At 43.5% G+C, this 27,895-nt stretch overlaps 1 protein-coding gene across 3 annotated transcripts in view; it reads left to right on the top strand.

The window, feature by feature from the left end:
• Nucleotides 1-27,895, top strand: part of AHRR (aryl-hydrocarbon receptor repressor) — a 355,001-nt gene that overhangs the window by 292,924 nt on the left and 34,182 nt on the right. For all 3 annotated transcript variants that reach the window (XM_033929699.1, XM_033929700.1, XM_033929701.1), the window contains 3 exons: nt 4,787-4,916; nt 8,860-8,993; nt 27,409-27,605. In XM_033929699.1, coding sequence (XP_033785590.1) covers nt 4,787-4,916; nt 8,860-8,993; nt 27,409-27,605 — 461 coding nt within the window. The remainder of the gene's footprint in view (nt 1-4,786; nt 4,917-8,859; nt 8,994-27,408; nt 27,606-27,895) is intronic.

The following is a 27,895-nucleotide window of genomic DNA, read 5'->3' as shown; positions in this document are numbered from 1 at the left end:
TAGATTGATGGGAGATATTTTTTGAACAGATGCCAGCCCTTGAGGAGAACAGAGGGAAGAAGATGGATGCCAGACCAAGGGGGCAGGGGGAGGGAAGGAGAAAAGATGGAAGGGGGTTGGCAGACAGTTTCTGGAAGGGGCAGACAGTGGATTGAAGGAAGAAAATGACAACATGAGGAAAGCAGAAACTGGGAGACAAAGGTTGTTAGGTCCCATCAACTCGTGCTCGAGTCCTTGTCCATTATTAAATGAATATTGAAGAAGAGCAATAAACTATGGAGAACTCTAGGGCAAATGGGAATACCCAAATTCAGCTGATAGAGAGCCTATATGAAAATCAAGACGACAAAGGTATTTTTAAAATTTTTTTGTTACAGGGTAAAGTAGTATTGTAGCTGTGTTAATAAATGTTTATAAATAGAAAATGGAAATACGGTGATCATTTTATTGGACTAATTTTAATATATTTTTGACTAACTTTTAGAGGCCAAATTCTCCTTCCTCAGGTCAGGACAGAATACTTTAACAGCAGTATACTTTACTGACCCCCTTCATTCAATGTCTGCCCCCACCCCTCCCTCACACTTCCATTCAGCGTCTGTCCCCCCTCTCCTCCACACTTCCATTCAGCATCTGTCCCCCCTCTCCCCCACACTTCCATTCAGCATCTGTCCCCCTCTCTCAACTCCTTCCATCTACTGTCCACCCTCTCTCTCGCCCCTTCCATCCACTGCTCTCTCTGCCCTTTCCTTACAGTGTCCACCCTCTCTCTCTTCCATATGGCATCTTCCCTCTTTCTATGTCTTCAACAAACAGTCTTTCCTGTGCCCCTTCTCTCCTTTGTACATGGTTCATTTCAGCTTTGCCCCCTCTCCATTTTTCTGTCTCCACCCCTTCCCCTATGCTCTGGCATCTCTCTCTTCTCCTTTCCTTCCTTCTCACTCAACCCCATGGCCTGACATCTCTCTCCTTTTCTTCTCTTCTATCTCTCCCTCCCCCTTCAAGCTCTGGCATCTTCTCTCCTTCCTTTCCCTCTGGTCTGGCATGCATCTCCTTAGATTCCCTTCCCTACCCCCATGCCCTGGCATCTTTCTGCTCTCCTTCTCTTCTATCTCCCTTCCCCTGAAGAGCGCAGCAGTCAAGTTCCCTGCGCACATGGCGGCAATCAGCTGATTGCTGGCCACCAAGGAATGTCGGGAGAAAGATGCATCGGCACATGCGCAGGTTCCCGCACATGCGTGAAGATGCCCCAAAGTAGGCCACAAGCCTGGCTAAGGCACAGGAGCGTGCCGAAGACTCCTAAGGGGCCAGGAAGAGCAGAGAAGGCCTGGGGAAGCCAGAAGACAGTGTTGGATAGGTGTGTGGACCCCCAGCCTAGTAGGCGCTGGGGTCTGGAAGAGTAACTGAGTGTGTGGGGTTTTGCCGGCAGGTGTTGGGAGCATGCTAGAAGGCTTGGCATAGCCCAGCATCACAGAGGGCGTGTTTATTTGGTAAGGAGAAGGGAAGCTGGCGCAGTGTTAGGGTCCCGCGGCCTGGGTTCAGTTTACTTGCGGGCGGTGGGAAGGAAGTTGACCTCACTAGGCAGTCGGGGGCCCATTACCCTGTTTGCTCCCCCACTAATGCCGACCCTGGGGCTGTGATATTTTCAGGCCTGAGGCACATGTCTACTGGGCCTACCCTTTAATCCGACCCTGATAGCAGGGCAGGAGTAGGGTGCATTAGTACAACTGTGTGTGTGAGGGAGGTGTGCTGAAATGGGAGGGGATGCTGCAAACTCTTAAAATTTCCCAAAATTGTTTTAGGAAAAATAAAGTCATTAAAATATATTCATAAAGCAGCTGCAATCTCAGCCTAAAAAAGAAAAGGATTATCTCCCAGACAAAGCAGATTGCCGAGAATTTAATAAAAATGTCATGCAGCCCAAATTACAGCAATAAAAATCATAAACCAGCCCAAAAAAACCGCAACTGCTCAAAATTCCCCACAACCAGTTTTCAAAAGGAGCCCAATTGAGCGAAAAAAAACACAGACTTGGAAACATTGATGGTAAACTAAACGCAGGAAGGCTGTCTGACCTAAACTACAGCTCTCCTCTGTTCCCTGCTATTAGTTCATTCCTCAGACACTCCTTAGCCAGCCAATAAGCTGCAGAGGGAGGCAGGCCCAGTTTCTTAGGAGATACCAACCTTCCATCCTACCTTCCCCTGTGGCCTATTGGTTGACTAAGGAATGTCTAACCAATGGTATCTCCTAAGCTACTGGGTCTGCCTCCTTTGTAGCTTATTGGCTGGCAAAGGAATGTCTCACCAATAGGCTGCATATTCATTGTGGATCTCCTGAAAACCTGACTGGCAAGTAGGTACTCCAGGACTGACTTGTGAAATACTGCAGTACACCACATAAGAGTAGGGCTACTAGATTTCCTCTTTAAAAAACAAGGACACGTGGTCCTGCCCCATTCCTCCCCAGCCACACCCCATTCTGCCCCTGGCCCCTCCCCTACACAAACCTCGTGTTTCCTTCCTCGAGCTCTGGGCCATGCCTAGAGGTACTCTGCGCATGGGTGGACATCAATGTGATAATATGCTCATGCATGCATGCGTGTCATGTCATCATGTCAACATCCGCACATGTGCAGAGGCCCTCCAGATGTGGCCCCGAGCTTGGGCCCTTCCAGAACCCGGACAAACTACTGACAAATATCTTCCTACTTGGGGCCATGACACCAATAACGCTTCATGAAATACATTCCTACCAGAACACCTGACCTTGGTCACACATGCAGAACACAGATAAACCCTATTCAAATACAGGACCACAAATTAAAAGTCCTAATATACACAAATGAAACCCTAAGATGCCAAGCTCTGCGTGCAGTACAACACCAGAGAAATAGAAATAATTTTCTTCCTGAACAGTGCAAAATATAGACAGCAGATGTAAATTCTGAAAACTGACACATTTCAATCACTAAATTGAATAAAATCCCTTTTCCCACCTTTGTTGAATGGTGATTTTATTTTTCTACTCATCTTTTCGCAGTCTATGGATGCACTTCCTGTTTTCTATGCTCTTACATGGGTTTCCAAGGCCTTCTTATCCAATTGCTGGTTTTCTCTCCTTCATTTTCTGTCCTACTAATAGGTGATTTTAACATGCCAGATGTTGATTGGGTTATCCCAATTGTGGGGTCTTCTAAAAGTAGGGAGATCCGGGATTTTCTACAAGGCGAACTGTCCTAGCAGTTGGTAATGGAACCCATGTGGGATGGGGTCATACTGGACTTAGTGCTTACAAATGGGGAAAGTGTTTCTGATGTTACAGTGGGTGATCATCTGGCATCCACTGATCACTGCATCTCCCCATACCTGTATGAAGAAAGTCCTGCCAGAGGACTGCTTATACCCTTCAGTCAGCAGGCCTGCCACTCCAAAATGACGGGCCTTCCCCTTCTCGATGCATTCTGGGATGCCCCTCCCTACAAACTATGCTATTCATAGTGCCTGGAAGCATCAGGTGCTAATCCATGCCATGATGCAGCCAGACTGCATCTTAAAGAGGCTGGTCATTAGTTTGAACCCATTTCCTCCAATACCTCACCCTAGCACTTGCTCCCACCCCAAGCTCCTCCCAGTACATATCTCCCTCCTGATGCCCCCTCAAACACATAGCCCCCTTCCAAAGCCCTCCTCCTAAAGCGGGACCTCCTATGGCCAAAAGCCCCACTTCCACTCTCCCAAAGGCCCTCTTGGGCCTACCTTTTGTGAAATTCCCTAGAGTTTAGTAGGTTTAGGAAAGCAGTGATCCCCAGTTGCTCCTACCCCTGCTGGAGAGCCCTAGTGATAATCTTGTGGATAGGTTTACCATATTGGAGCCTCACAAACCCGGACACATGGCCCCACCCCATTCTGCCCCCAGCTCCGCCCAGTTCCACCTCGATTCCTGCTCTGTTCTTCTCCCCGCCCCGCCCCCCCAAAGCCTTGTCCTCCCCAACGAGTTCCGGCCATGTCTGCAGGGCCTCGAGCGTGCACTGATGTGTATAACATCATCCGCACATGCTCATAGCCCTCTAGATGCGGCCGGAGCTCATAGAGGCTTTCCAAAACCCAGACAAACTACTGGGTTTTGGAAAGTCCATCTGGGAACCTGGATAGTCCCCTAAAAAGAGGAAATGGCTGGGTTTTCCCGGACATCTGGTAACCCTACTTGTGGAATTACCATTAGGGGTCAAGCTGCTGTATACATTCAAACTTGTATGTATTAATAAAAAGCAATTACAAATACTCAATAAATGTATAGGTAATGAATATAATGTCCTTTTTTTGTTTTGACCCAACATGGCACTGAACAATCATCATATTTGACATACTGAAAGATTGTTCAGTGTTTATGCTACCCAGCGTTCTACTTTCTTTTTAAGTACCTCATCACAGGTCTGGAGCTTTTCATATCAGTGCCACAGCGCCATCTACTGGATTGATCCCTTTACTCCTGAGGCAGGCCTCCTTCTGGAGGCTGAATCACAGACCGTGTCGGGTCAAAACGAAAAAGGATATTATATTCATATACCTATACTTTTATTGAGTATTTATTTGTGATTACAGTTAATAAAGTTTATTGTTCTCAAGGCTGGCTTGTACAGTTCTATTCCCCACTTGTTTTGGTCTGCTCTATGTGGGGTTGTTTTCCTTGTTCTTTTGTGTTTTTAATAAAAAGCAAGCAAGGATTTTTTTTGTGTGTGCGTATGATAAAGGGACTAACGGATTGCATCCTCCCATTATTTTAGACAGATGTAATGCAGCAGAACATATACGATTATATTCACGTGGATGATAGACAGGAGTTCTGCCAGCAGCTTCACTGGGCCATGAACCCTCCACAGTTCATGCAGAGACAAGAAGGACAGACTGAAACAGGTATGTTTGTCTGCATGCCCCCAAACTGAACATATACAAGAAAAACAAAAAAGGTATTCCCGTTACTTTATACAACACTGCCAGTGCAAATGATGAAACTCCATGGAGAGTTTGTGCGTTTTTCCTCTGAAACTGTCGAGGGAACATGAGCACGTTTGGTCTATATATTTTGCATAAGATTGTCAGCTAGATCTAGATTTGCAGGAAAGCTGATCCTGTCCTAGCGTTGCCTCATTTCCGGCAGGGCCAGATTAATAGTATGTATATTGGACCCTAAGCAAATAATAATAATAATTTATTTCTTGTATACCAATAAAAGGTTCTAGGTGATTCACAGCAAGATAAGGCTGAACATCTAGACGATTTACAATACAAGAAAAGCTATTTCTAGAAGATACATAATGCCTATAGATTAAAAGCATTAACATTAGAACACTTAAGTTACAAATTTATCAAATAGTTGTGTTTTTAGTAATTTTTTAAAATTATAGTAAGATGGAACTTCTTTTTTTTTTTTTATTATTTATTTATCAAATTTTTACATCATTATCATTTATACAGATAACAACTTAGGAAGGAAATCACAATAAAAATAAAAAACCTAACTAATATTTAAACATTCCACTAGCTCCTCAAGTCCACATAATTGGGAGAAAATATCCAATATTTAAACAGAAACAATTCTTGATATAATCCCTGATCAAAGATCAACATTAATGGTGCATCAATACTTTAAACTCCAAATATTAAATCAGTGATGTCTAACTAACTTCATTAAGTTGTAAAAATTGTTCTAACTGATTCGAATCCCAATATACATATTCAGTATCCTTAAATTTTATTAAGCATTTACAAGGAAATTTTAAATAAAAAGTGGCTCCCAAAGCCAGTACTCTTGATTTCAAAGCTAAAAAAGCTTTTCTCCTCAATTGCGTGGCTTGGGCCACATCTGGAAAAATCATCACATTATCTCCGCAGAATTTTTCTTGCTTATTCCGAAAATAAGCCTTCATTATTAAAGATTTATCTATTTCTCTTACACATGTTATCAATAGGGTAGATCTAGTTTGAATTCTATCTTGAGAGTCCTCCAAAAAACCAGTTAAATCAAAATCAATCTGTTCCAACTGATCTACACCCATTCATATAGGAACTTTCTTTCTCTGGGGAATATAATATAAATTTGTTATGGGCAAATTCTCTACGTCAGTCAATCCCAATATTTCCTTAAAATATTTCCTAATCAATATTTCTGGAGATAATAATTCAGTTCTTGGGAAATTAACTAACCTTAGATTTTTTGCCCTTTGAAAATTTTCCATTTTCTCAAATTTCATATGAGTAATATGAGAATCTTTAACTGTTGTAGAGGTCACTGCTTGCAATGTGACCACATGAGACTCAGTTGTTCTAATACATTTTTCCATAATTTTCAAGTTAGCATCCACATTTTCCAACTTTTCTATCACCTCCTGAAGTAAGATGGAACTTCTAGCATAATTTTGCCAAACCAGGTATTCAATTTAGCTGCCTGAAAAGCGAGAGTTCTCTCTAAAAATATCTTAAAATTACATAATTTGACAGGAGGGAATGTAAATAACTGGACTTTACGTGCAGGCTTGTTTGAGTAAATTTAAGGAGAAATGGGAAACAAGGCAACCTGGAGGCATACCGAAAATTGATTTGAAGCAGATTCATGAAAATTTAAGAACATAAGAACATAAGCATAGCCTCCACTGGGTCAGACCTGAGGTCCATCGTGCCCAGCAATCTGCTCATGCGGCGGCCCAACAGGTCCAGGACCAGTGCAGTAATCCTCTATCTATATCCTTTTCCAGCAGGAAATTGTCCAATCCTTTCTTAAACCCCAGTACTGTACTCTGCCTTATTACATCCTCTGGAAGAGCATTCCAGGTGTCCACCACACAGGTAAAGAAGAACTTCCTAGCATTCGTTTTGAATCTGTCCCCTTTCAACTTTTCCGAATACCCTCTTGTTCTTTTATTTTTTGAAAGTTTGAAGAATCTGTCCCTCTCTACTCTCTCTATGCCCTTCATGATCTTGTAAGTCTCTATCATATCCCCTCTAAGTCTCCTCTTCTCCAGGGAAAAGAGACCCAGTTTCTCCAATCTCTCAGCGTATGAAAGGTTTTCCATCCCTTTTATCAGACGTGTCGCTCTCCTCTGAACTCTCTCGAGTAACGTCATATCCTTCTTAAGGTACGGCGACCAATATTGGACACAGTACTCCAGATGCGGACGCACCATCGCCCGATACAACGGCAGGATAACTTCTTTCGTTCTGGCTGTAATACCCTTCTTAATTATACCTAGCATTCTAGTCACTCTCTTAGCGGCCACTGCGCACTGTGAATAAAACTCTGGCCTCTATTGATAACCAATGTAAGTTTTGGACCCCCCCTACCAGGATTTCCCTTTTCTCTTCTCCCTGATTTACTTCTTTCCTTACCCTTGCCCCAAACCCCAACATTTCACTTTTCCAGAAGTGACAGGGAAAGTGCAGAGCCTGTCTGCGGGCACGGTGGCAGTAATACTTTGTGGGTGAGCAGAAGGCCTTGCAAAGCAAATTCATGCATCAAATGGATAGACTTAATGGTTAAAGCTGGAGAGCTTCCAAGTTACCCAATTTCAAGAGGGGGATTCTGAACTAGTCCTGGAATTTTGCAACCCTATTCTGGTTCATTATGGGGTGTGAAATGCTGATTTCACTTGGTAGTATTAGAGACTACAAATAACACACTGAATTGGGATGTAAGTTCAATCACTGGATTGTCCAAAAAGGTTTCCTTCTAGAGCTAGGTGACTTGGCAGCTCTGCATCAGTGAGCCAAGAACCAAATTGTGCAAGTCATTTTCAACCTCCATTGCCTCTGGGTACAAACTAGAGGTGCCAATGGACAATGTAATTGGGGTAAATTAAAAAATATATATTTTCTTTGGTGTTTATGAAAAGATATATAGAGAGAGATGGCAGTGTTAGGACAGTGTTCAAAGGAATTTATCCAGAAAATAGGTGGGTAAATTCCCCACCTGCAAATTTCCCTTCATTTAGTGTACACACAGAGGATTTTCCAAAGGTAAGCTCTGTTTATATGACATAGAAATATACACAAGTTCAAGCACTCTTTCAAATAGAGTTCTCACTTCCACACCATCATGCCAAGTTCTAGCATTTTCTGCCAGTTCTTTTCCTCAGCCTGCAGCAGACCCTTCATACTTTCTCTTATTCTTCTTAAGTTCCTATTCCTTTTCAACAATCCCATTCCCTCCCCCAGAATACTTGTTAGTTCCACAGCTCTCTTCAGAACCTCATACATTAATTTTTTTGGTTGGCCTGTGTTTTTGGTAAGTTTTTTTCTGATACATGGTAAAATTTTAACAAATTTATTTTTATATATTTAATTTTATTTGGTTTAAATAGGCTATATTTAAGTCAAAGTCCCAGGCTCCAATGTATAAAAAGCAGACTCAGGACATGGGGCTCCTTTTACAAAGCTGCGCTAGCGGTTTTAGCACGCTAGAAGCTAACGCCAGCATTAAGCTGGCGTTAGTTCTAGCCACATATTGCGGGTTTAACATGTGCTAAAATTCTGCATGCGCTAAAAACGCTATCGCAGCTTTGTAAAAAGGAGCCCATGGGGATTTTAAATTATATGCACTGATAGTGCTAATATATTTTGTGTGGACCACATGCAATTTACCATTGTGGTAATTAACATGTGGTATTGAGGGAGTTGGTGAAAAAACTTTTTCCAAAAGTTTTGAAAGAAAAGGCAAATTAGAAACAGGATGATAGTTCTCAACTAAAGAAGCATATGGTGTCTTTCATGTCTTATTTCTTCAGCTGAATTTACCAACTGATCATTAATCTTCTGCTGCTCATTAACATTTCCAGTCTGGAATTATATGTCTCATTGTTTGCAGGAGAAGAATATGTACTCAGTAAATTGTTTAAGGCACCAGAATGTGAAGACACTCCACCAGAATACTCATCCTTTCTACATCGTTGTTTCATCTGTCGGGTTCGTTGTCTTTTGGACAGCACATCAGGTTTCCTGGTGAGTTAAATCATACATAAGCTGAACAGAACAGCAGAAGCAGCTTTTATCTGACGGCAGCCATTCAGGGAGCAGCGCAGGCCCAGGCTGGAGCATGAAAAGCTCACCCCTGCCTTGTGCACCACTGGCCCTGAGATAATGAGGCGGTCGTCCAGCGAGGGAGGGGTAGGAGCGCGGAAAGCTCACTCCTTCTGATACACCGCTGGACCACCAGGATTTAAGGGGGATTTAAAAAGGTACTGGGGGGGGTAAAAAAGTGTTATATTCGCTCCATAAAACGCCCAGACATTTCCACCCACGTTCTTGGAGGAAAGAAGTACGTCTTATGGAGCAAAAAATACGGTATATCACATCCCCCCATCTTCTCTGCTCAAACTATGCCTTCATATCTAGTGGCATAGTAAGGGGGGGCAAAGGGGCAGTCCACCCCGGGTGCCATGTTGGTGGGGGCACCGACACCCCTCCTCCTCTCTGCCCTTTCCCACTCCTCCCCTCACTATGCGCGCATCCCCTCCTTTCCCTTTCTCCATATCTCTAGTCGTTCACTGCCGCGAGCATCAACTTCAATGTATTCCTCACGACCGCGTCAGCTCTCCCGCTGACATCACTTCGGGTGCTGCTCATAAGACGTGATGTCAGAGTGAGAACCGCCAGGATTGCAAGGAATGCTTTGGAAGTGTTACTCGTGGCAGTGAGCAACCAGAGGTACAGGGGAAGGGAAGGGCGACATGTGCGTGGCTGGGGGAATTGGGGAAGTAGTAAGGGGGGGCGGAGATGAAGGTGGGGGATAGTGGCACTGAAAATCCAGGCACACTGCTACAGCAGTATTCAGTAAGTGTCAGAAGCAGAGTTTGGGCAGAACCAAACATTAACCAGGCACCACCAATGGGGAGGTTAATGATAGATTTGTTCTAAGGTCTATAAGAACACAAGGCCTTGGGATGGTGGTTATAATGTTTTCAAACCTTATTTTGCTTGGAATCTTTATTTGTACTATGCAGCATTCACACTATATGCATCAAAAATATAATGCTGTGATACTTCTTATTGTTTTTACTATTTTTAAAAAATATTTTTTCTTATGCTTTCTTAATACTCTATATCCACAAACTTTGTTAAGTGAAAGACTCTTTACAATGTGCTTAGTGTTCCACCACCCAGGTCATTAGCAAAATGCTGTAACTGTGGGAGAACCAGAGAAATAAGAAAAAGAGCAATGAAAAACTGTGAACTGCCGATCCTCATTGCACATCAACAACGTGGAACATCTATGCAATTTAAAGTTGGTGTTTTGTGAAGCTGAGTAGTTATACAGGTGGGAACATACATGTGCAATGATGGTTCCCAGCAGTCACACACATGGTTACAGCGTTTTGCTAATGACCTGGGTGGAGGAGCACTGAGCACATTGAGGAGGAGGAGGGAGTTATTGGATAGCTATATTGTGTTGAAAACTTGATGATGGTGACTTGGGATATTCACTATTGTAATGCTCTTGTTATACACTTGTGTATTAGCTGCTCTTTCTTTTGTATTTGTTCTCTCTTTTTATCAATAAAAATGTTTGAACATAACCAGGCACCACCAATATTCAGTGGCAGTACCCTGATATCTACCTGGTTATCCTAGGACAAACAAAAAGGCTGTCCTAAGTCAATCAGGCAGCTATCTAATGAATATCAGTATTACATGAGTAACGTCTGACAGCTGCCCCAGACCTGGATATTCAGTACTTGTACCTGGATAAGGGCCATTGAGTATTGAGATCTAATTCAACCAGGAGTGGCCAGTGTTTAAACGGAGCACTACAGGCTGAGTATTCACCAGCTTGGTTTTATTGCAAATGAATGAGGTGAAGTCTTTGCTGTTCAAGTGGACTGGGTCTGTTGAGTGGGCATGTGCTAGGGGGGCGAAGAGGTTGTAGTTAATTTTTTGGATAGTCTCTTTATACTTCCAGAGTTGCATTGCCTTTTGGCCTCTGTGATGGCTTTTTGGTAGTCTTGTTCAGGAGTGAATGGGAATACCCCTAGTGATTTGGGCCTCTCTATGCTGCTATCTGGGTCTCTTTTTCAACTGGTGGGGGCTGCTGGCACTGATTCTCTTCTGTGTGCAAAGCAGCTATACACTTCTCCCTCTGTATTCGCGGTTTCAGCAATCGCAGTTTCAATTATTCATGGTTTTTTGCTTGCTGGCTCCTCCCCCCCAATTACATCAGCTTGCATAGAGAAATCGCTGATTCCCAGCACTTCCTGCACCGTGTTTTGCCTCTCCTTCAGGAACAGGCCAGATCTCTCACCATGTTAGTCGTGGTTTCACCATATTCACAATGGTTTTTAATAGAAAACAGTGAATAATATGAAAAAGTTATTTACGGTTTTTCTGTATTTGCGGTTCTGTTAATCTCCTATCACAGCGAATACGGAGGGAGAAGTGTACATGCGCAAAAGCAATATGGACAAATGGAAAATTAAACTGACAGGCACACTGGTGACAACCGGAGTTCCTGCTAAAGCAAAATGTGCCTAAAAAGCAGTGGAGCCAGAAAATAAAGCCAAAGATAACAAAAAGTTGGAAACTATTTTATTATCTGATTTAAATTAAAGAAGAAAGTAGTTCCCTGAGCAAATAAATCTAAAACAAAGTTTGTCCAGCTAGATTTAAGTGAATGTTCAGCTAAAAACCTAGCAAATTATCTTTCTCAAAACTGACCCCTTAGCTATCTCAACTTGCTTGTTTATGAGTTTCAATTCCTGAAAATGTTATCCAAATAGGGTTGCTGTGATCCTTCTGTGGCAGGGATTCTCAACCCAATCCTTGGGACACACCCAGACCAGCCAGTCAGGTTTTCAGGTTACCCACAAAGAATGTGCATGAGATAGATTTGCTTACAATGGAAGCAGTGCATGCAAATTTATCTCATCCATATTCATTGCGGGTATTGTGAAAACCTGACTGGCTGGATGTGTCCCAAGAACTGGTTGAGAACCACTGCCCTATGGAAATACTATAGTAAAAGATTTATCACACTATACAACTGGGAAACTCCGTTTACTTCGAGTTTTCCATGGGTCATGGTTCATATAGTTGCCCATTTACTTTAGAAAAGCCAAATCCAGAATAAAAGCAGTCTCATAGCTGATTAGAAGCAATGGGAGACCATAGGCAAAAGTAAATATTGCACTGATATAACTGCGTGTTTATAGATAGAAGGCTTGATTCTAAATAGGTCACTTAAAAAAAATTGGTACCAACTGGTGCAGCACTAAGTGCGATTCTATAAAATTTAGATACACTGTATAGAATCACGTTTAGCTTAACCTAAGAGAAGTTAGGTATTGCTAGGCGTCCTAACTTTAGGTGTATCATATTTATGCAAGGGTTTTCTTCACCTAAATGCTGATGCCTAATCCAAAAAGAGGTGGTTATCTCTCCCGCTCTCAGGGTTTTATATAGTGCTGTAACTGTACCACCACCCCTGAACCAGTTGCTGATTTTTGTTGCCAAAAGCCGACACCGCTCTTGAAGAATGGCTCAGCGATTTTATGTTTAAATATATTTATTAAAATTTTGCAATAAAGTGCCAGAAAAACAAACAGAAAATGCAAACAGTGTTCTCACGTGCTTCACACAGCGAGTAGTGAACGCCTGGAACTCTCTCCCGAAAGAGCTGTTGGAGGAAACCACCATTCTAGGATTTAAGGGAAAATTGGACGCACATCTTCTAGCAGAAGACATTGAGGGATACGAGTGACCATTGTATTCGCCAGGGTGTGCCTGGCTGAGCCTCCGCGTGTGCGGATCGCCGGACTAGATGGACCCCAGGTCTGATCCGGTGCAGGCATTTCTTATGTTCTTATGCACAAAACAATCCCCACCTGCCCTCAGCCCCCCCCTCATCACCCCCCCAAGTACCATAAAATGATAATGATCCAAGAGAACACAAAGTAGCATGTGATCAAATTCACAAATTCAGTAATCTACTGCGAGCATGAGGAGTAAGATCCATCCAGAAACGCTCCCAAGTCTGACAAAAACGAGGGCCAGGTCCCATTTCAAGATCACCAACTTGTCTCCGTTCCACTATCATCAGTGATCTCCATTGATTGTATGAGGGTGGGTCCCCGGACAGCCAATTTGTCAAGATGGCTTTCTTACCCAGGAGCAGCACCCGTGTCTCAAAAGCTGTCATTCCTAAAACCATAAGAACATAAGAATTGCCGCTGCTGGGTCAGACCAGCAGCCCATGCCCAGCAGTCCGCTCACGCGGCAGCCCTCTGGTCAAAGACCAGCACCCTAACTGAGACTAGCCCTACTTGCGTACATTCCAGTTCAGCAAGAATTTGTCTAACTTTGTCTTGAATCCCTGGAGGGTATTTATCCCTATGACAGACTCAGGGTGAAAAAGAACTTCCTTACGTTCGTAGGGAATCTATCCCCTTTCAATTTTAGAGAGTGCCTTCTCGTTCTCTCTACCTTGGAGAGGGTGAACAACCTGTCCTTATCTACTAAGCCTATCCCCTTCAGTACCTTGAATGTTTCAATCATGTCCCCTCTCAATCTCCTCTGTTTGAGGGAGAAAAGGCCCAGTTTCTCTAATCTTTCACTTTACGGCAACTCCTCCAGCCCCTTAACCATTTTAGTCGCTCTGCTCTGGACCCTTTCGAGTAGTACCGTGTCCTTCTTCATGTACGGCGACATGTGCTGGACGCAGTACTCCAGGTGAGGGCGCACCATGGCCTGGTACAGCAGCATGATAACCTCCGATCTGTTCATGATCCCCTTCTTTATCATTCCTAGCATTCTGTTCGCCCTTTTCACCGCCACCGCACATTATGCGGATGGCTTCATCAACTTGTCAATCAAAACTCCCAAGTGTCTTTCCTGGGAGATCTGACCCAAGTACCGCCCCAGACATCCTGTATTCGTGCAGAAGATTTTTGTTACCCACATGCATCACTTTACACTTATCCACGTTGAACCTCATTTCTCAAGCTTGGTTATGTCACATTGCAGATCTTCAAAATCCTCTGTGTCTTCACTACTCTGAATAACTTTGTATCGTCCGCAAATTTAATCACCTCACTCGTCGTACCAATGTCCAGATCGTTTATAAAGATGTTGAAGAGCATGGGTCCAAGCACCGAGCCCTGCAGCACCCCACTGGTGACGATCTTTCAGTCCGAGTATTGTTCATTACCCCAAGCTCCAGCCAGTTTTAAATCCACGTGAGTATTTCACCCTCGATTCCATGGCTTGCAATTTTCCAAAGTAGTCATTCATGTGGAACCTTGTCAAACGCCTTCTGAAAATACAGATATACAATGTCGACCGGGTCGCCCTTGTCTATCTGCCTGTTTACTCCCTTGAAGAAGTGCAGCAAATTTGTCAAACAAGATTTGCTTTTGCTGAAACCATGCTGGCTGGTCTTCATCAGACCGTGTTTGTCAAGGTGATCAATGATACGGTCCTTTATCAGCACCTCTGCCATCTTTCCCAGTAACGAGGTCAGACTCAGCAGTCTGTAGTTTCCCGGATCTCTCCTCGAACCTTTTTTGAAGATTGGCGTAACATTCGCCACCTTCCAACCAATAGTCTCTTTTTCCCATGGAAAGATAATATTCAAATTACATCTCCAATATGTATTAATAACATTCCAATCAAATCTGTCGACATGATTGAAATCTTAGGTGTAACTATAGACAACTGACTCAACTTTCATTCACAAATTGGTTCTGTGGTAAGAAACTGCTTTTATAGACTTAGAATGATTAGATCCAGTGGCGTACCTAGCATATGTGACACCTGGGGCCCATCATTTTTTGACACCCCCTCATCTATATGAAAAATATGATTTTTAGTAACAATCCACATATCACACAACAAGAGTATACCTAGGAAAAGGCAGCATCTTAAACACTGCAGTGAGCACTAGAACACCAACACATACATTGTAAAACTAAACAAGCCAGATCCCGCACAGTCAATTGATCCTGCAGTCAATGCCAACTGAAAACTATGTTCTTTTCATACACACAGAACAGAGATACACCCTCACCCAATATGGAATAATCACAAACTAAAAATAGAAATATGTAGACAAAAGTTAAACTGAACCGCCAAGAAACCAGACTCTGCATACAATGCAACACCACAACACCACAAAAACAGTAACACATGTCCTCTAATACTGTGCAAAATATAAAGACAGTAGATGTAAATTTGAAAAAACTGATACGTAACAATCACCACTTTACAAATTAACAAATAAAAATAAAACAAATAATGATAAATAAGAAAATACCATTTTATTGGACTAATCCATTTTTCAATTAGCTTTCAGAGGCCAAATCTTTCTTCAGAACAGTACTGAGGAAAAGGGTTTAGTCCAAAAAATTGCCTTATTTCCATTTCCTATTTATAAAATTTTATCAATACAGTTACAATACTACTTGATTCTAAGTAAAGCAACAAAATAATCTTTCTACCTTTTGTCTTTTCTGCTTTAATCATCTTCTCTTTGCTCTCTTCTTTCTATACAGCGTTTGTCCTCTCTCCCTTCCATGCAACATCTGCCCTCTCTTTGCCCCTTCCACCCAGTTTGTGCCCTCTCTCTCTCTACCCCTTCCATCTGCTGTCCACCCACTCTCTGCCCCTTGCATCCACTGTCCACCCGCTCTCTGTTCCATATGGCATCTTCCCTCTTTCTATGTCCCTTCAATAAACTGTATATCCTGTGCCCTTTCTCTCCTTTGTACATGATTCATTTTGGCTTCACCTCCTCCCCTATGCTCTAGCATCTCTCTCTTCTCCTTTCCTTCCTTCCCACTCCACCCCATGGTCTGGCATCTCTATCTCCTTTCCTTTTTACCCCCCATGCCCTGGCATCTCCCTCCTATCTCTCCCTCTGGCACCTCCTCTCCTTTCTTTCCCTCTGGTCTGGCATTTTGTCTCCTTTAGTTTCCCTTCCTTCCCCTAGTGCCCTGGCATCTCTCTCCTCTCCTTCCGTCTCCCCCTCCCACTCCATTATCTAGCATCTCTTCTCCTTCCTTCTTCTCCTTCCTTCTACCTGGTCTGGCATCTGCCTCCTCCCCCTCCCCTCTGACATCTCTCCCCCCCCTCCATGGTCTGGTAGCTCCTTTCCTTTCCTTCCATGGTCTTGTCATCTCTTTCCTCTCCCTTCCCTGGTGTTCCTTCTCCCCTCTCTCTCCCCAGTTGGGTGCAGCAGCAGCACTTCTCTCTTGCCCCCTCCCCAATTGGGTGCATCAGCAGCAGCATCTCTCTTCCCCCCTCCCCCTTGGGTGTAGCAGAAACAGCATTTCTTTTCCCATCAGCGGAGTCGCAAGCTTCCCTCCATCACTGACCTCTTGCTGCTCTTCCTTGCTTTGGGCCTTCCTCGTTGCCGGGTCCTGCCTTCACAGAAACAGAAAGTAGGTAGGTCCTGGCAGCCAGGAAGGCCCGAAGCAAGGAAGAGCAGCAAGACAAGTTTTAACTTCCCTTCGTCGCTGATCTGTCTCCCTTAGCTTCCCTCCGTCGCTGACCTTAGTCCTAGCAAACTCATGCTCTGGGGCTTGAACGTGTGCGTGCCGACTTCTCTTCTTCTCTCCCCCCCGGAACGTAACTTCTGGTTTTGGAGGGAAGAGAAGGGAAGCTGGCACGCACACCTTAAAGCCCCGAAGCATGAGTTCGCTACAGGCTAAGGTGGGAAATTGAAAAGGTGAGAGGAGGGGGTTGTTTTGTTTTTTTTTAAATGTTGAGCAGCTGTAGGATTTGCAATAGATGACAGCCGGGCAATCATCTAAATTAGCCAGGCGCAGCGCCCGGCTAAAAGGCCCTAGGGCAGTGGTAGGCAAACTCATTAGTCAAAAGAGCCAAAATCAGCAGTACAACGATTAAGATTTTTTTTGAGCGCCATACCCCGTGCCCGCTTGTGCTATGACAACTACGTCAACCCAACTGACACCCCGCACATCCGCACGTAGTCGAAATCGATTTGTGGCAGAGCCTAGAGAATGACAGCTCGGTCCCCATCCCCGCAAACCACCTGATTCTATCCACACAAGCCTTGAATTGTTTTATATTGAACTTATATTAAAGTATAAAAAGAAACAATATTCTGTACAATTGTCAATTTATAAATCAGCATCTTCTCCCCACTCTCTCTTCCCAATTTCCCTTCAGCGTCCTCAGCCCACTCTTTCTCCACTTTCCTTCAGCGCACGCACATAAAAACAAGCAAATAATTTTATATCATTTTCATTCTATTCATTCATAGAAATTAAAGTCTAAATAATGCCAGTCACATAACAAAACATGATTTTACAAAAATAATTCCCTGCACAGTCAAGCCTGCAAGGATTACTAGATGTCTTTCAGCAGCTTCCCTCCCTCCCTCCCCCTTACCTTCGTGGCCAAGTCAAAATGATCTACCAACAATAAAATCTGAAAAACACAAAGCAAACTGTATGCAGAGAAAATGTTAATTATCATTTATATTTTGCGGATTTTCAAAGAGGTCAAGGCAGATGACTTTATGCAATGTCACCTCAGTAACAACTATACAAAAATAGACAAATATACCCTCTCCCTTTTTAAGAACCGCTATAGCGGTTTTTAGCGCAGGGAACTGCGCCGAATGCCGCATGCTGCTCTTGACGCTCATAGGCTCCCTGCGCTAAAAACCGCTATTGCAGTTTAGTAAAAGGAGGAACATAGTGCAAAATATAGACAGCATATATAAATTCTCAAAACGGACACATTTTGATCACTAAATTGAAAATAAAATCATTTTTCCTACCTTTGGTAATTTCATCAGTCTCTGGTTGCACTTTATTCTTCTGACTGTGCATCCGATATTTCTTTCCTTCTTTCAGCCTCCTGTATGCTTCCTCTCCTCCAGACCTCATTCCCTCCCCCAACTTTTTCTTTGTTTCACCCTGCCCCCTTCTTTCTTTCTCTCTCCTGCCCCCTTCTGTCTTTCTCTCTCTCTCTCTCTCTCTCCATGCCCCATTTCTTTCTTTGTTTCACCCTGCCCCTTCTTTCTTTCTCTCTCTCTCTGTGCCCCATTTCTTTCTTTGTTTCACTCTGCCCCCTTCTTTCTTTCTCTCTCCATGCCCCCTTTCTTTCTGTATGTCTTTCTCTCTCTCTGTGCCCCATTTTTTTCTTTCTTTCACCCTGTCCCCTTCTTTCTTTCTCTCTCCATGCCCCCTTTCTTTCTCTATATCTGTCTTTCTCTCTCTCTCTCCGTGCCCCATTTTTTTCTTTTTCTTTGTTTCACCTTGCCCTCTTTCTTTCTTTCTGGCTCCCTGTCCTCCTTCTTTCTTTCTTTCTCCCTCCCCTCCCCCATGACACCGCCATTGGGAAAATGCTGCCACCGCCACTGGGGAATAGGCTGCCATTGCCGCCATCGGGAACAGGCCGGCGCTGAGTTCACCCTGCTTCTCTTCTCTGCGAGGCCGACCAACTCTCGCCTCCCAACATCAATTCTATCATCGGAGAGGACGTTCTGGGCCAGCCAGGCAGCGATTGGCTGGCCCAGAACGTCCTCTCCGATGTCACAATTGACGTTAGGTGGCAAGAGTTGGTCAGCCCCGCGAGAATGAGCAGGGAGAATTCGGCGCCGGCCTGTTCCCGATGGCAGCGGTGGCACTCAAGTGGCTAAAGAGCCGTATGCGGCTCGCGAGCCGCAGTTTGCCAGCCTAGGGAGAACGCTGGAGGGTGGCCAGCTGTGCACCCCCTTGGAGCGTGCACCCGGGGTGGACCGCCCCCCACCTCCATCTCCCCCCTTGGTACGCCACTGATTAGATCTCTGGCAAAAATCCTGAAACTATCATCAATTAAGAACATAAGAAGTGCCTATGCTGGGTCAGAGCAGAGGTCCATCGTGCCCAACAGAACCAGGACCTATGTAGTAATCCTCTATATATACCCCTCTATTCCCTTTTCCTTCAGAAAATTGTCCAATCTCTTCTTGAACCGTATTACCGTACTCTGTCCTATCACGCCCTCTGGAAGCTCATTCCAGGTGTCCACCACCCGCTGGGTGAAGAAAAACTTCCTAGCATTGTTTTTGAATCTGTCCCCTTTCAGCTTTTCCGAATGCCCTCTCGTTCTTGTAGTTTTCGAAAGTTTGAAGAATCTGTTTCTCTCCACTTTCTCTATGCCCTTCATGATCTTGTAAGTCTATCATATCCCCTCTAATCCTCCTCTTTTCCAGAGAAAAGAGCCCCAGTTTCTCCAGTCTCTCTTACTTATTTCGAAAATAGATTATTGTAACTCCTTATATCAGGTAATCTGTCAGAAAGATATCAGGCGCTTACAGTTAGTACAAAACACAGCCAAAGTGATTACAAACTCTAGAAAATTCAAACACGTTATCCCTGTTTTAAAAAAAGCCCATTGGCTTCCAGTCCAATGCAGGATAACTTATAAGATTGCCCTTTTAATATTCAAAACCCTCAAAACTAAAGAGCCAGCATTCCTTGATAAAAATCTTACACCTTATGAATCTAATAGATCTTTAAGATCCTCTGGACAGCATCTACTTTGGGTTCCTTCTTTAAAAATAATAAATACCTGTAGAACAACAATATTCTCAGTTACCGCACCACACTCTGGAATGCATTACCCATTTATATTCGGGCAGAGCAGAACTTAGATAAATTTAAAGGAACCTTAAAAAGCTTCTTATTCATTGATGTTTTTGGCTAATTAAGCTACTATTCTTTTCTTATTGAATCCCTTAGTCCTTTTGTTTTTTTCCCATATATGTTTTCTTTTCTGTATTTATTGTAGTTCTCCCCCCTATCCGTTTGTTCTTATTACATTTATTTTGTGTCTTGTTCATCTGAGTATATTTAATACTGTTATTTTTATCTCTGTTCTTATCTCTATTTTATTGCTGTAATACGCTTAGTATTTTGATAAGCGTTTTATCAAATTTACAATAAACTTGCCTCGGTGATGCAATATTATAGTATCCAAAAAGCGCTCTTGACGCAGAAGTCCACCGCCGGCTGAGCAGCCAGGTTTGCTCATGACGTAAAAGGTTCCAAAATATTATTTTTTATTAATCATTCATATTAATTCTCAAAAGGTTATTATGTCACCGGGAGATTTTTACAGATGCCTTCCTGGCAATGATCTCAACTTGAAAATTCGTTGCTCCCCAATATGTACCTTTTGTCCTGCATGGCATCATTACTTGTCAGCCAATCCATTAACAGAGGCTGTCCTTAAATTTGGACAAAGAACTTCCTTTTAACATGAAAATAAAAGTTTCAGAAATTATATTTTTGTTTACATTCATTTCTGAATATACATAAACATTTTATAACATAGCCAAAGAAAACTTTAAATCTAAACCTGCTTATCTGTTTCAAGACAGCCTGCATTTACCTTCAATTGTGCAGATGCTGAAAAGTTCTTGTCCCTATCAGCACCATAGAAAGGAGGAGAGATATTCCCCCCTGCTCTGAAAAACTGGCAGTTTCAAATTTCACTAACACACAGAGTAGAGAGCTGCACAGGAACGGGGATGACGGGATTCCCGCAGAACCAGCGGGGATACCGCGGGTTCCCACTTCGGGTCACGGGGAACATGTAGGGACGCCCCCTAGGGTCGCGGGGATCCTGTGGGGATGCCCCCTAGAGTCATGAGGATCCCATGTGCACTCGAGCCGCGAGGCTCGTCTTCTTTTTCCTACCTGCCCTGCCGCAGCACACAGCAGACAGGAAGTCTTCCACGATGTCAGCGCTGACATCTGCGTACCAGCGAATATTCAACAAGCCATAGCCCCCTCTCTCCCTAGGTAGGCACATCCGGGGAAGTGTCATGCGTGGTCGTTTACCCCCCATAAATAACGTTGTAAAACTTTGGTAAGTTGGGCATTGTGAGTATGAGATAAAGTGTAGTTACTTACCTGTAACGTAGGTTCTCCGTGGACAGCAGGATAGTCAGCCTAAAAACAATATAACCATTTGGAAAAGAGCACCATATTATACAGGGCTACCCGTCCTGCCACTGAAAAGGGGAATGTTGTCCAAATTTTTAGCCGCTACAAAGTACCAGCCAATAAGGAGGAAATATTGCATGTGTAAAGAGTATTGACATCCCGAGGAATCCACACTCCCAAATATTTAATTGAAGTAGAAGCCCACGTAAAGGGAAATTCACCCTCCCAGGAATGTTGTACCGAGGACAGACTAGCTAAGGCCTTAGATTTCTGATAATTCAGTGAAAATCCCGAATGGAACCGGAATTCTTCCAGAGATTGTAAAAGATGAAGAATAGAGTGGTGAGGGTGAGTTAAAGTAAAAAGCAAATCGTTGACAAAAGCTAGTACCGTTACCGTAAAGTCAGCAAAGTCTACCCCGCTACAGGGGTACAGGCCCGTTGTACAGGGCCATGGTGAGACCTCATCTGGAGTACTGTGTGCAATTCTGGAGGCCACATTACAGTAAAGATGTGTGCAGAATTGAATCGGTTCAGCGGACGGCCACCAGGATGATCTCGGGGCTCAAGGGTCTCTCGTACGAAGAGAGACTGAACAAATTGCAGCTCTACACTCTCGAGGAACGTAGAGAGTGGGGAGACATGATCGAAACATTTAAGTACCTCACGGGACATGTTGAAGTGGAAGATGATATTTTCTTTCTCAAGGGACCCTCGGCCACAAGAGGGCACCCGCTCAAACTCAGGGGCGGAAAATTTCATGGCGACACCACAAAGTATTTCTTCATAGAGAGAGTGGTTGATCATTGGAACAAGCTTCCAGTGCAGGTGATCGAGGCAGACAGCGTGCCAGACTTTAAGAATATATGGGATACCCATGTGGGATCCCTACGAGGGTCAAGATAAGGAAATTGGGTCATTAGGGCATAGACAGGGGGTGGGTAAGCAGAGTGGGCAGACTTGATGGGCTGTAGCCCTTTTCTGCCGTCATCTTCTATGTTTCTATGTTACATCCCAATCTCTAGATACAGTTCTGAGAAAGGGTTCCAAGTAAAGCAAGAAAAGAAGAGGGGACAAGGGACAGCTCTATCTAGTACCCCTTTCTATCATGAATGGATCAGTTATAACATTGTTACCCAGGAGACGTGCCATCGGAATCGTATATAAAATCCTTAGCGCCCGAGCGTACCAACCAGTCAGGCCCAAATAATCAAATACCTCAAATATGTCCAATCCACCTGGTCAAAAGCTTGCGCAGCATCTAAACTAAGTAATAGCATGGGTATTTCTTGAGATTGCATGTTTGCCAATGCCAATATCGCCTTACAAACATTTTGTACCGCCTGTCTACCTCTCACAAAGCCCACCTGGTCCGAATCAATGAGTCTCGGAAGGAGATGAGCAAGCCGATCTGCTAATATTTTGGACAGAATTTTAATATCCACGTTTAAGAGTGAGATAGGTCAAAGTAATTAAAGCCTCATTGGTTCCCATAGGGAATTGTCCGCCCCTGAGTATAATAATCATGCAAAGAGGGCCCAATCTGAGGGGATAGCAACTTATAGAATTCGGCAGTAAATCCGTCCGGCCCAGGAGCAGAATAGTTCCTCTGCATCTGAATGGCCTTCTGCAATTCCTTAATAGTGATAGGAGCATTCAGGGATTCAACATCCTGGTCTGTCAATTTAGGAAGGCCAGAGTCTTCCAAATAATCCCAAATAAGAGGTCCGGCACCCAAGTCCCGTCAGCTATAAATACCATGAAAATTATCTCGGAAAATCTGTGCTATCTGATTGGTAGAGTGTTGTGTCTGCCCCATGCCATCTTTAAGGCCAAAAACAAAGTGCTGTCCCCATGCCCGTTTGGTTAAATGGGCCAGCAATTTCACCGGGCGATTCCCGAAGCTGTGGTATTTAAGCTTCTAGTAGGACAACATCTTGACCGTACGCTCATGTATATGAGAATTGAGAGCCGTCTCTATGGAGATTAAATGATCCTTCACGGCACGGGACGGCTGTAGGTTATACTGCCATTTGGCTTCTGCCAAATCTCGTTCCAAGTGAAAAAGTCCCCTGGACAATCTCCTATTTCTAGCTATAATATAGGCAATACAATCCCCCCTAAGGACCACTTTGGCAGTACTCCAAAACAATGCTGGGTCATGACGATGCGACCATTAAACTCTAAAAATCCTTCCCATTTGGTAGTCAAATAAGTTTTAAAATGGTTATCTGAAAACAAGTAACTAGGAAAACACCAGCATGCCGAGCCCCGCAGGCCAGAACCCACATTCACATCTACCCAGATCAACGCGTGATCTGATGTAACCGAGGTGCCAGTGGCCACAGAATCAACATTAAGAAAGTAAGAATGTAATCTATTCTAGAGAGAGTTCCATGTGCATGCGATCTATGTGTATAGTTCCATTCAGTAGTGTGCAGTAGACGCCAAGGATTCACCAAATCCAATGCTGTGCATAAATAGGGGATACCCTATGTCTTCGCTCCCCCCGGGGACAACCCAGAAGAGGATCGGCCACAGCTCGGATCTAACACCTGGTTATAATCCCCTGCGAGAAACACCGGGTAAGTCACCTGCTCCAGCAACATAGCAGTAAGGTGTTCGAAGAAAGAAAGATTGTATGTGTTAGGAGCATAAACGTTCAGAAGATAGAATGAGTATGTACCCACCGTCAGATAGAGCAGCTGATATCTTCCCTGCGGGTCACGTTCTACGACTCGGGCAGTGTAAGGCAAGGATTTATGTATTAATATCGCCACACCCACTCGCTTCTGTTGGGAAGATGCTGCATATATCGCACCCACCCAGGATCTCCCAAATCAGTCAGACGGGTTTCCTGCAAGCAGACTATATCGGCCCAATGACATTTCAACTGGTTCAGAATTTTAGTTCTTTTTATAGGGGAAGTAATACCCGATACATTCCAGGACATAGCTTTGGGCAGAAATGAGTCTGGATAAACCTAACAGGCAGAGCTATCTGAGAGAGTAAAGCACCATCCTGGGTTCCCAGCCTAACTGAAGACAACAAAGAGAAATTCAAGACAATCAAGGGTTCTGCCGGTCCAGAAATCGGGTGATCCCGCCCAGGGACCCAACCAACCCTGGGTGTATGGTCCATGGGCAAGCCCCCGATCTCCAATCTAGTGTAAAGAAACAGGGGAATGTCTCTATCAGGACCAAGTACCTCACGCATGCAGCCACAGTATCAAAAATCCCTTACCCAATCCCTCCCTATTCCCACTCCCCACTCCCGCCCTCCCTACATCTGCCCAATCCCTCATATCCCTCCAAACAAAACACAGCTATAGACCCACTCAAAGATGGCTCTAAAGATGTAAGAGAGCATGGAAGAATGCCTCCCCGAGCCCCGAGTCTTCACCAAATCCATATCCAGTTAAAGAACCTATACACCCACTGACCCTTGAACAGAGATGAAGAGTAAGCTAATATATAAATGTCAGAAACAGGCGAAATTACAAATAAAATAACACCAAAAATACAAACAAGGTTGAAATATAAAACCTGTATAGCAATAACAAACTAAATAGCCAATGGCCAAACAGATCAATAACAAAACTGGTGTGGCAGCTATAGTCCCACCTGGGTGAGGGAATCATAGTGCGACAAGTGGGCAGGCAAAAAGCCTGAGTAACATAAAGGAAGAATAGGTAAGCTTAGTCACCGGTCACAATCAATTGGGCTCCTGTGGATGAAGCAAATGAGTGTTCAAATTGGCTGCCTCCAGTGAAGAATCAAAAGTATGCCACTGGCCCTGATAATGAATGCGCAGGATTTCTGGATCGATGAACATAAACCACAGCTTTTTCTTGGCCAAAGTAGAGCAAAGCGGGTAGAACAATTTTCTTTTCTTGGTCAATGCCGCGGAATAATCCTGAAAAATGCGGACCTCTGAATCTCCAAATTTCAATGAGTCCCGAAGCTGCTTGTATTTTCGCAGGATTTCAACTTTGTGATTATAGTTAAGTAGTTTGGCGATGACCATCTGTGGGCGGGCCTCCAGGCGTATGGGGCCCATCCCTTCCCGCATTGGAAAGGTATCTGTCAGCCATGTTTCCATCGTTTGTAATAAAGCAGGCCCTACCACCGTTTCTTGAATACCGAGGAAACAGAGATGAGACCTGCAGGATCGATTTTTAAAATCCTTTAGCCGCTCTGCTTGTGCATGAGGAAGATCCCACAGGTCCTGTAGTGTTTTGTCCTGGGCCCCCTGGGTATCATCCAGCTGAGAAATGCGGGTTTCCAAATCAGTACTGCGGTGGTTGGTATCTGCTATCATGCTCGCCAGCTTCATCAATTCTTCAGAGAGGCGGTCAATTCCAGGCTGCATCGTCATGGTAACTGCCTGTGTAATGTCCCGCAGTGCCTCCGGGGCAAGCTGACTAACCGCGGCTGGTGGTCCTGGCGCCATCTTGTCAGCAGCAGGCGACTGGTGATCGTGATCTTTTTTGGCAGTGCGCGTGGCCATCTGGAGCACTGACGATGTAAGAAATTTGTTCATACGCCGGTGGATTACACTTAGCAATCTCCCGTAGGGCCCGCATGCGTCACAGGGAGGCAAACCGGCACAGTCATTGACTCGGGGCCCGGGAGCTCAGGCAGCACACGTCTGCCCCAGCTTACTGCATCACGTTTCTCCTGGCTCAGCGATTTTAAAGAATCCACTGGAGTGCTCATTTCAATGTTGAAAAGACCATTTGCATAGCAATGTTGGAGACTGCTAGAAAGCTCACTAAAGAGAGATAATCCGTTTTGATAATCCGCCGCTATAAAACATGCAGGCTAAACTGTCGAAAACCAGTTTAGCGACCGCGTTAAAGTTTTGAGAATCTTACATCGGCTAGGCGCTGCAAGGTAGGTGCCTAGCTTTAGGTGGACTATATAGAATTTGCTAGAGAGTGTATTAAGAATGAACTGTACATTTTAATTTGGGTTTTTTTATTAATGATCTATCAGTATAGAATTAAAGTAGAAATTGAATTTGGGGGAAAATGTAATGTGTGCTATCAATTTTTTTTTGCCTACTCTTAATTAACAATTTTTTAAAAATCTTTTCTTTAAAATTATTTTGAAGATTTTAATTTGATTGTTTAACCTTTCTTTGTCTGGGAAGCATCAGAGTGAAATACTAGAAGCATTTCTGGACCGGGTTTTGAAAGACAGGGCAGGACTGGACTATCAATTAGGAGGTCGGCTAACCTTTAATCCACACACTCAGCACACTGTCAAAAGAGCAGTCCACACAGTTTCAATATGTTTCAAACTGTGAAAAGTTTATATAAACCAAGATTTCAGAAACTGGGAGACTTGCTTCAGGGGGACTATTAGCAGGAAAATATATTGCCGGTAATTACGTCAGAACTGTAAATAGAAAAGGTTCTCCTCTGTATTTCACTATTCATAGTTACAGTTTTTAAAGTTAAGCTTTCTTTCTGATAAGACTTTCTTGAAGGGAATCCAAGATGGTGGCTGATTGGTAGATGTTTGTTGTGGGCTCTCTTACCTCGGGAGCAACAGCTTGGGCAATGTGAGAAAGACTTAACAATTTTGAAATCTGATAGTGAGAAAAGTTATTCTGTTGAACAATCTTAAATCTATATCCCAAGTTCAATTTGTTGAGACAACTATTTCTGATATAAATGGGATACATATGAAACTTGAAAGAACGGAAAATGGTTAGAGTTTGAAACTTGTTAACTTTCCATGAAATAAGAAGATTTCTCCTAGAAATAATTTATCCTTCTCTATCCAAGAATACTGCTGCTATCCAAATAAGTTCTGGGACTGCCCTGTGCCAAAGCAGTCTGAAAAGATATTGAAGGTATTATCTTTTAGTTTTTCTGACTGTCCTGGGCAGCGACACTTATTCAAATAGCAGGTGTAGCTATCCGGGTAAGTGCTTTTGAATATTGACCCTGTAATTTCAGAGGGATTCAGATTCCCACATGTAAATTTATCCATCTAGTAGGTGGCACTGTTACACTATTACTACAATTTCTTCATCAGGAAGCATCCTGTAAAGTAAGAATTAGGTCTAGGAAATTAATTCAGTGAGCCCCTTCATTAAAGAATGATAAATACATTTTCTGGACACAGAAGAAATTTGCATTGAAATCCTTTAAGTCCAGGGGTAGGCAATCTCAGTCCTCAAGGGTTGCAACCCAGTCGTGTTTTCAGGATTTCTCCAATGAATATGCATGAGATTTATTTGCATACAGTGGAGGCAAGGCAAGCAAATAGATTACAGGCCTGTTCTTTGGAGAAATCCTGAAGGTTATACACGAGCAGAGAAGGGCCAATGGTACAATGCTGAGGCAGTCTGCTGTAAGCCACAGATTTCAGTGTAGCCAGTTGGTCTGCCATATGTTTTGGGTCTCAAATTACTGTTTGTTGTGTTTCATTTCATTTCTTTTTGCTCTTCTAGACAATGCAGTTTCAAGGCAAACTGAAGTTCCTGTTTGGCCAAAAGAAGACTTCATCAGGAGCAGGGTTACCTCCACAAATGGCATTATTCTGTGTTGCAATGCCACTTCTTATCCCTTCTGCAGATGATATTAAAATGAAAAGCATTCTTTTGAGAGCAAAGCATAGATCAGGGGTGGCTACTGCGGTAGATGCCAGGTAAATCAATTCCAGTTATTTTTTGTACTATTTCTAAATAAAAAATGTCAATATTCTGTTGCCATAGTCAGCAATTTTTTTTTATGCCAACTATGCAAACATTTTGTGCTTTTATCTGGATGGAACAAGCTGCACCACCTCTACCCAGAGAATAGAAGTATTCAGGGGGGTATCTACTAATGTGTTATAGAAATAATGCACACTATTTGCCTCTTAACACAAACTCGTTTTATTTGTACTGTAGTATATGTTAGTGTAAGTCACTGCTGGGCTGCATAATAATGAGATTC

Source organism: Geotrypetes seraphini, chromosome 2, assembly GCF_902459505.1.
Source record: "Geotrypetes seraphini chromosome 2, aGeoSer1.1, whole genome shotgun sequence".
Lineage (NCBI taxonomy): Eukaryota > Metazoa > Chordata > Amphibia > Gymnophiona > Dermophiidae > Geotrypetes > Geotrypetes seraphini.
Note: the sequence above shows the minus strand (reverse complement) of the source record. Positions and strands in the feature narration are given on the sequence as shown.